Below are 8,369 nucleotides of genomic sequence, written 5' to 3'. Positions count from 1 at the left end.
CTTGTTACTATAATCTCTCTTATTTCGTAATTGGTATAGAAAAACGGTAATGCAAAAAATCTGACGTCAATTTTTTTAAGCATGGAAAATTTAATTTTTTTATGGCAAATTTAGTTCACGAAGGGGAGCCTTGGCGCAGTGGTAAAGCTGCTGCCTTGTGACCATGAGGTCACGGGTTCAAGTCCTGGAAACAGCCTCTTACAGAAATGTAGGAAAAGGCTGCGTACAATAGACCCAAAGTGGTCGGACCCTTCCCCAGACCCTGCGCAAGCGGGAGCTACATGCACTGGGGCTGCCCTTATGGCAAATTTAGTTCACGAGCACAAAAATTCCCTGACAAAAAAAAACTGAGACGGATTTGACATGCATATCAACTAAATTTGCCATCATCGGCAAACACATATTATCATAAAAAACATTCGATTTGCCATGTTCAAAAATTTGACGCTGGAATTATAGTGGAGTATAGGGAAAACACCTTTGAGAACAATCACAGTATCCAGACTCTTATAAAATCACCAACATATATCATTCGGGCAGTGATGACAAAAAAGACTGTGCGGACTTGCTTATTCCGGCGCTACTGTGTGCGGACTGCACGCAGACAGGTATTTGCCGTGCCTTACTCGCGTAACAAATTAAACGACGTGTACCAGTACTTAAAAAACCCATGCACATACTATATGCCGGGGAAACGTAGATTATTCAGCGGAGTACGCGCGCGGCTTTGCCTCGGACCGTCACACCCACACGTACGAGTGCTCGGTGGCCATGCATGTAGCTAGAGCGCCTTGAAGCCGAGGAGCTTCCAGGTGCTGGTGCGCGAGCCGGGCACGCCCCACACGACGCACTCGTACTGGCCCCTGCTCCCGCCGGGCGCCCTCGCCGCGGTCACCACGAGCCTGTAGTTGGTGCCGAGGCCGCCGCCCGCCGGCCGCTCCATCTCGCCGCGCTCCACCTTGACGAACACCAGGGTCGTCCGGCGCGTGATGTCATGCACGAGCACGGCGAACCGGCCCGCCTGCTGCACCACCATGCCGTTCAGGTCGCGATCCGGTATCGGCGCCCACGCGGCGTCTGTCGTCGCGGCGACGGCAAGCAGGACGAGGACCGCCACGAGCACAGCCTGCAGAGACCTCATAGTGGCGTGTCACACACTAGCACTGGTGTGCACTGGTGCAGTTTTCTTGTCGTACGTGGGTGCCTTTGCATGCCCCGAGGCCGGCGATCTTTATAGCGCGGGCAAAGGCGTCGAGCGATGCGCAAGTCTGAAGCTAGCGCCGACGCGAGCGACACGCAGCCGGACAGCGCTGCAAGAGTGCGTGCCATGGTCAACAGGTGATGGATGCGTCGCCACTTTTCTCTGGATCGTGCGACAGCGAGGCCAGTTTGATGCATGCCATGCGCCCCTGGAATCGAGGCCGGCCAGGGGATGACGAGAACTTAATTCCCGGAGGCGTATCTGGGAGATTGATGCAGTGCGATTGAAGGTACGTACGCGCGCACGCCATCTTTTCCAGGGAAAGGTCTGCATGCGTCCATGATCTTCAGCTCGATTTCTTGGCTCTGTAGGGCGAAGAGCCTACCGCCCATTTCTTCTAGGGCTTATTCCATCTGTGCCCCTAATTTCTTAGTTGTGCTCAGTTTTCTCCACGCTTTAAATTTTTGCTCACTTTTCCCCATTCCTTTAGCTGAAACTCTCACAAATATTCATAACAGACGTTTGCCGTCTTGACCATTAACTGACTTGTGGGGCCACGTTGGACTCTGTTGACTGTGGCTGTGGCTTCGTTGGTTGGGCCGTGTTTGTGTTCATAGGACGGGCCCGTTAGTTTGTTGGTAATAAATTAAAAAAGCCTGCTATCGATGGATGCAGCCTGCTATGCATGCCCGGCTTTGGCATCGATGTAGCCTGCTATGCATGCGAACACCGCCACGCACGCATCTAGTGACCTAGACATAATCACATGCATGCACGCCGACACACACGCATCGATCCGTGCCGCACGGTTGCCGGTGGATTCAGTCGCTCCGCAGCGTCGTTTCACGCGTCGCAGGCATCCGTGCCGGTGGCAGAAGGGGCAGGCTGCACGCACGGTCGCGTCCATATGTCGAGGCATCGGTTCACGCCGCAGGCTGCACGCACGCTCGTGAATGGGAGGCAGGCAGCCGCCAACGCAGAGCACGCAGAAGGGGGAGGCAGGCAGCCGCCAACGCAGAGCACGCAAAGCACGCTCACATCGATTCACGTTCACACATTGATGATCGCATCGGTTCACGCACGCACTGAGTCACGATCTACGCCGTTTGCGCGTGTACCCACCTCGTCTCCCCGGGCTATTTAAACTGCCCTTCATTGCCTCTTCTTCTACAGATCCATCTGCGCCTCCAACTTCTCTTCTTCCCCAAAAAGCCAAAGTCGTTCCACTGATGCAATACAACGGGTCGACGTTCCAAGCGCCGCCCACCGTGCCAGAACGGCGGTACCCCGCCAACGTCGTCGTCGAGGAATCCCTCCGCGTGTGGGCCGACGTTCTCCCGCTGGAGGGGAAGCACTGAGCTTGCACGGGGGTTCCTCCGTGCGGGCTTCCACCACCTCCCGGCGGGCTCGCCGCCCATGTTCAACCTCGTGGAGCAGCGTCCCCACGCCAACGCTCAAGTGGTAGGGCTCGTCGTCCACTTCACCAACAAGTTCGATGCCTACTACCTGCTCGGCAAGGTGTATTGGTGTGGGTGCGAGTTCATCGCATTCACGACCTATAACATCTTCACCGATTTTGAGAGCGTCTTCCCCGCTCGCAACCGCATGCACAGCCTCCCGTACTACCTCGGCGACAACGGCCTTGAGGAGGAGGAGTACTGAAGCCGGCGGCGAAGAAGACGGTGAAGCCGGCGGTTAAGGTGAAGACGACGGTGAAGACATGGCGGTGTTGCCCTAGCTACCCTATCTATCTACTATGTAGTGTGAGTTTGGTGTGTGTGTTGCCCGAGCTACACTAGTAGAAAACAGGGCTTTGGTCCAGGCCGGGTCAGCCCATTAGTCCCGGTTCAGTCCAGAACCGGGACCAATGTGGGCATTGGTCCCGGTTCGTGAGCCCAGGGGGCCGGCCGAGCCACGTGGGCCATTGGTCCCGGTTCATCTGGACCTTTTTGTCCCGGTTGGTGGGATGAACCGGGACCAATGGGCCTCGCTCCTGGCCCACCACCATTGGTCCCGGTTGGTGGCTTGAACCAGGACCAAAGGCTCCCCTTTAGTCCCGGCTCATGTCACCAACCGGGACCAATGGGGTGCCTATATATACCCCTCGCTCGCGAGCAGAGCACCCCAGTGCTCTGTTTTTCTCTGGCCGAGGGGGAGAGGGCTTGGTGGTGCTCTAGCTCACCTCCTATGCACACAAGGTGTTCGATGGAATGCCCAAGCCACACTACTTAAGCTTTCTCCTCTCCAAGCTCGACCTCCAAGCTCCATTTTCCATAATATTTGTCTAGGTTTAGCGGTCCGTCACGCCCCGTCCCCGTCTTCACCGCCATCGATCACCCACGCCGAGCTCATCGCCGGCACCACCGTGGTGAGCCTCTTGTTCTTATCTTCTTTCTGAAAGGAAAAATATTCTTACTTGTATGTTTACATAGATACTTGTATTATTTTCTTACTTTTATTATTGCATCATATATAGTGTGATGGTTTTGGTATCCGCCCCCCGTCGGCCCTCGTCATGTCTATGATTCGGATGTGCTATATATATTATCTTTATAACTATTGGTTCATTTATTGTTTATGAAAATTATGCCGACCAACGTGACATAGATTTTATTTATGTAGGATGTATGTGAATCGGAAATGCCAACCGACCCTATTGTCGAGAGGTTAAATTTAGTTGAAGAAGAAAACAATTTGTTGAAGGAAAAAATAAAAAAAATTGAGGAGGAGAAGATGATATTGGAGTTGCATGTTGCGGATGTCGTCGATGATCACAAGATCAAGATGGATGCAATGCGCTTGAAGATTAGAAAGATTAGAAAATATGCCATTCATACCGAAGCTTGGTATCATTATGCCGTTGGATCAATTATTACCTTGGTTGCGATTATGATCGCATTTGTTTTTGCATTGAAATGTTTTACATAGTTTCAATGTATGGTTTAATTAATTAGATGCTCTGGAGAGCTATATGTTGTTAGATGAGAACTATGTATGCACTTTGGTTTTAATGTGATGATGAACTTCTATTAATTTGGACACTTAATTATATATAATACACGTAGATGAACCGGCAATGGATGTACGGTGACAGACACACTCGCGAGTACATTAAGGGCGTGCATGAGTTTCTCGATGCGGCTGAGGCAAACAAACAGAATAGTTTTATGTGTTGTCCATGCACTCAATGTGGGAATACGAGGTCTTACTCTAACCGGAAAATCCTTCACTCCCACCTCCTTTACAAGGGTTTCATGCCACACTATAATGTTTGGACGAGGCACGGAGAAATAGGGGTTATGATGGAAGACGGCGAAGAAGAAGAGTACGATGACAACTATGTGCCCCCTGAATACGGTGATGCTGCAACGGAGGGAGCTGGTGAAGATCAAGAAGAACCAGACGATGTGCCCAATGATGCTGCAACGGGTGAAGCTGCTGAAGATCAAGAGGAACCAGACGATGTGCCCGATGATGATGATCTCCGCCGGGTCATTGTCGATGCAAGGACGCAATGCAAAAGTCAAAAGGAGAAGCTGAAGTTCGATCGCATGTTAGAGGATCACAAAAAAGGGTTATACCCCAATTGCGAAGATGGCAACACAAAGCTCGGTACCGTACTGGAATTGCTGCAGTGGAAGGCAGAGAATGCTGTGGCTGACAAAGGATTTGAGAAGCTACTGAAAATATTGAAGAAGAAGCTTCCAAAGGATAACGAATTGCCCGACAGTACATATGCAGCAAAGAAGGTCGTATGCCCTCTAGGATTGGAGGTGGAGAAGATACATGCATGCCCTAATGACTGCATCCTCTACCGCGGTGCATACAAGGATCTGAACGCATGCCTGGTATGTGGTGCATTGCGGTATAAGATCAGATGAGATGACCCTGGTGATGTTGACGGCGAGCCCCTCAGGAAGAGGGTTCCTGCGAAGGTGATGTAGTATGCTCCTATAATACCACGGTTGAAACGTCTGTTCAGAAACGAAGAGCATGCCAAGTTGATGCGATGGCACATTGAAAACCGAAAGAAAGATGGGAAGTTGAGAGCACCCGCTGACGGGTCGCAGTGGAGAAAAATCGAGAGAAAGTACTGGGATGAGTTTGCAAAGGACCCAAGGAATGTATGGTTTGCTTTAAGCGCGGATGGCATTAATCCTTTCGGGGAGCAGAGCAGCAATCACAGCACCTGGCCCGTGACTCTATGTATGTATAACCTTCCTCCTTGGATGTGCATGAAGCGGAAGTTCATTATGATGTCAGTTCTCATCCAAGGCCCTAAGCAACCCGGCAACGAAATTGATGTGTACCTAAGGCCATTAGTTGAAGAATTTTTACAGCTGTGGAATGGAAATGGTGTACGTACGTGAGATGAGCACAGACAGGAGGAATTTAACCTTAAGGCGTTGTTGTTCGTGACCATCAATGATTGGCCCGCTCTCAGTAACCTTTCAGGACAGACAAACAAAGGATACCATGCATGCACGTACTGTTTAGATGACACTGAAAGTATATTCCTGGACAAATGCAGGAAGAATGTGTACCTGGGCCATCGTCGATTTCTTCCGACCAACCATCAATGTTAAAAGAAAGGCAAGCATTTCAAAGGCGAGGCAGATCACTGGAAGAAGCCCGCCATGCGCACCGGTGATCACGTGCTTGCTATGGTCAATGATTTACACTACGTAATCTTTGGAAAGGGTCCCAGTGGACTAGCTATTCCAAATGACGCTGAGGGACACGCACCCATGTGGAAGAAGAAATCTATATTTTGGGACCTACCCTACTGGAAAGACCTAGAGGTCCGCTCCTCAATCGACATGATGCACGTGACGAAGAACCTTTGCGTGAACCTGCTAGGCTTCTTGGGCGTGTATGGGAAGACAAAAGATACACCTGAGGCACGGGAGGACCTCCAACGTTTGCATGAAAAAGACGGCATGCCTCTGAAGCAGTATAAAGGTCCTGCCAGCTACGCTCTTACGAAAGAAGAGAAAGAAATCTTCTTTGAATGCCTCCTCAGTATGAAGGTCACGACTGGCTTCTCGTCGAATATAAAGGGAATAATAAATATGCCAGAGAAAAAGTTTCAGAACCTAAAGTCTCATGACTGCCACGTGATTATGACGCAACTGCTTCTGGTTGCATTGAGGGGGCTTCTACCAAAAACCGTCCGATTAGCCATTGTGAAGCTATGTGCATTCCTCAATGCAATCTCTCAGAAGGTGATCGATCCAGAAATCGTACCAAGGCTAAGGAGTGATGTGGCGCAATGTCTTGTCAGTTTCGAGCTGGTGTTCCCACCATCCTTCTTCAATATCATGACGCACGTCCTAGTTCATCTAGTCGACGAGATTGTCATCCTGGGGCCCGTATTTCTATACAATATGTTCCCCTTTGAGAGGTTCATGGGAGTCCTAAAGAAATATGTCCGTAACCGCGCTAGGCCAGAAGGAAGCATCTCCATGGGCCATCAAACAGAGGATGTTATCGGGTTTTGTGTTGACTTCATTCATGGCCTTAAGAAGATAGGTCTCCCTAAATCGCGGTATGAGGGGAGACTGACTGGAAAAGACACTCTTGGAAGAGACTCAATAATATGCAGGGACGGATATTCTTGGTCTCAAGCAAACTACACAGTTCTACAGAACTCTACTTGGTGACCCCGTATGTTGATGAACACAAGAACAGTCTGCGCTCCAAACACCCGGAGCAGTGCGACGACTGGATTACATGTGAACACATCAGGACTTTCAACAGTTGGTTGGAAACACGTCTCAGAGGTGACAACACTGTTTGTGATGAGTTGTACTTGTTGTCCAGGGGACCATCTTTGACTGTATTGACTTACAAAGGATACGAGATAAATGGGAATACATTTTACATGATCGCCCAAGATTAAAAGAGCACCAACCAAAACAGCGGTGTCCGCTTTGATGCAGCAACCGAGAGCGGAAAGGACACATATTATGGTTACATAGTGGACATATGGGAACTTGACTACGGACCTGATTTTAAGGTCCCTTTGTTTAAGTGCAAATGGGTCAATCTGTTAGGCGGCGGGGTACAGGTAGACCCACAGTACGGAATGACAACAGTGGATCTGAAAAATCTTGGGTACACTGACGAACCGTTCGTCCTAGCCAATGATGTGGCACAGGTTATCTATGTGAAGGACATGTCTACCAAACCGAGAAAAAGAAAAGATAAGGAAGCGAATACATCATACGATGAGCCAAAGCGCCACATAGTTCTTTCAGGAAAAAGGGACATCCTGGGAGTGGACGGCAAGACAGACATGTCTGAAGATTATGAAAAGTTTCATGAAATTCCTCCCTTCAATGTCAAGGCTGACCCAAGCATCCTGATAAACAATGAAGATTATCCATGGTTACGGCGCAATAAGCAAATGACACAAGCGAAGAAAAAGTGAAGACTTTCTCCCGCAACTATTATGATGATACCATGCCAACTTTGTAACACACGAACATGCTACCATTGTCCGTTTTGTACATGCACATGCTATGTGGGTGAAATTATGATACCATCCCGACTTTCAACTTTTTCAGAGTTCATTTGAAATGCTTTCATGTCTTATGGTTTGCCCCTGGCCCATGACCATTAGTCCCGGTTTGTGCCACAAACTGGGACTCAAGGGTTGGTCCTCGTTGCGGGCAGAGTTTAGTCCCACCTCGCCAACCGAAGGGGGCTCACATCGGTTTATAAGCCCTTCCCTCTCTGCCTTGCTGAGCTCCTCTCGAAGTGAAAATAGATGCCCTAATAGAGAAAGGTTTAACCTAAATTCATAGTGAATTTCTCTGAAATTCATAGAAATTTACTAGGAATTTAGGTTGAATTTTCTCTATAAGCGCATAAATTCTCATTTTTTTAGTAAGTTAATCACAAACTTGTGATTCAAACAATTTTCAAAGAATTTAAATTTTAACTATTCAAATTTGAAAACTAATGGCACTAACAGAAAGTTTATAATTTTTCTAAAACTAATGGCACTAACAGAAAGTTTATAATTTTGCTAACCTAAAAGCAAACAGAATTAAAAATTAAAGCAAAAAACAAAAGAAAATAAATAATGCAAAAAACAAATCAAAAAATAGGAAAAAAACTATTTTTATAGTAAAGTTAATCACAAAATAAAATAAATAAAGCA

The 8,369-nt window shown here is 48.5% G+C and overlaps 1 protein-coding gene across 1 annotated transcript; it reads right to left on the bottom strand.

Annotated features, from left to right (window-relative positions):
- Positions 1 to 454: 454 nt before the first annotated feature.
- Positions 455 to 1,187, bottom strand: LOC119288525. Its single transcript, XM_037568132.1, has one exon. It carries the CDS (start codon positions 1,139 to 1,141, stop codon positions 782 to 784), a length of 360 nt encoding a protein of 119 aa, XP_037424029.1. The 5' UTR covers positions 1,142 to 1,187; the 3' UTR covers positions 455 to 781.
- Between the last annotated feature and the right edge of the window lie 7,182 nt (positions 1,188 to 8,369).

Source organism: Triticum dicoccoides, chromosome 4A (genome assembly GCF_002162155.2).
Source record: "Triticum dicoccoides isolate Atlit2015 ecotype Zavitan chromosome 4A, WEW_v2.0, whole genome shotgun sequence".
In the NCBI taxonomy this organism is placed as follows: Eukaryota; Viridiplantae; Streptophyta; class Magnoliopsida; order Poales; family Poaceae; genus Triticum; species Triticum dicoccoides.
This window is presented reverse-complemented; position numbering and strand designations above follow the sequence as displayed.

Coding starts and splice junctions, on each gene's coding strand:
- LOC119288525 (XM_037568132.1), bottom strand. CDS start 1,141: ATGAGGTCTCTGCAGGCTGTGCTCGTGGCGGTCCTCGTCCTGCTTGCC.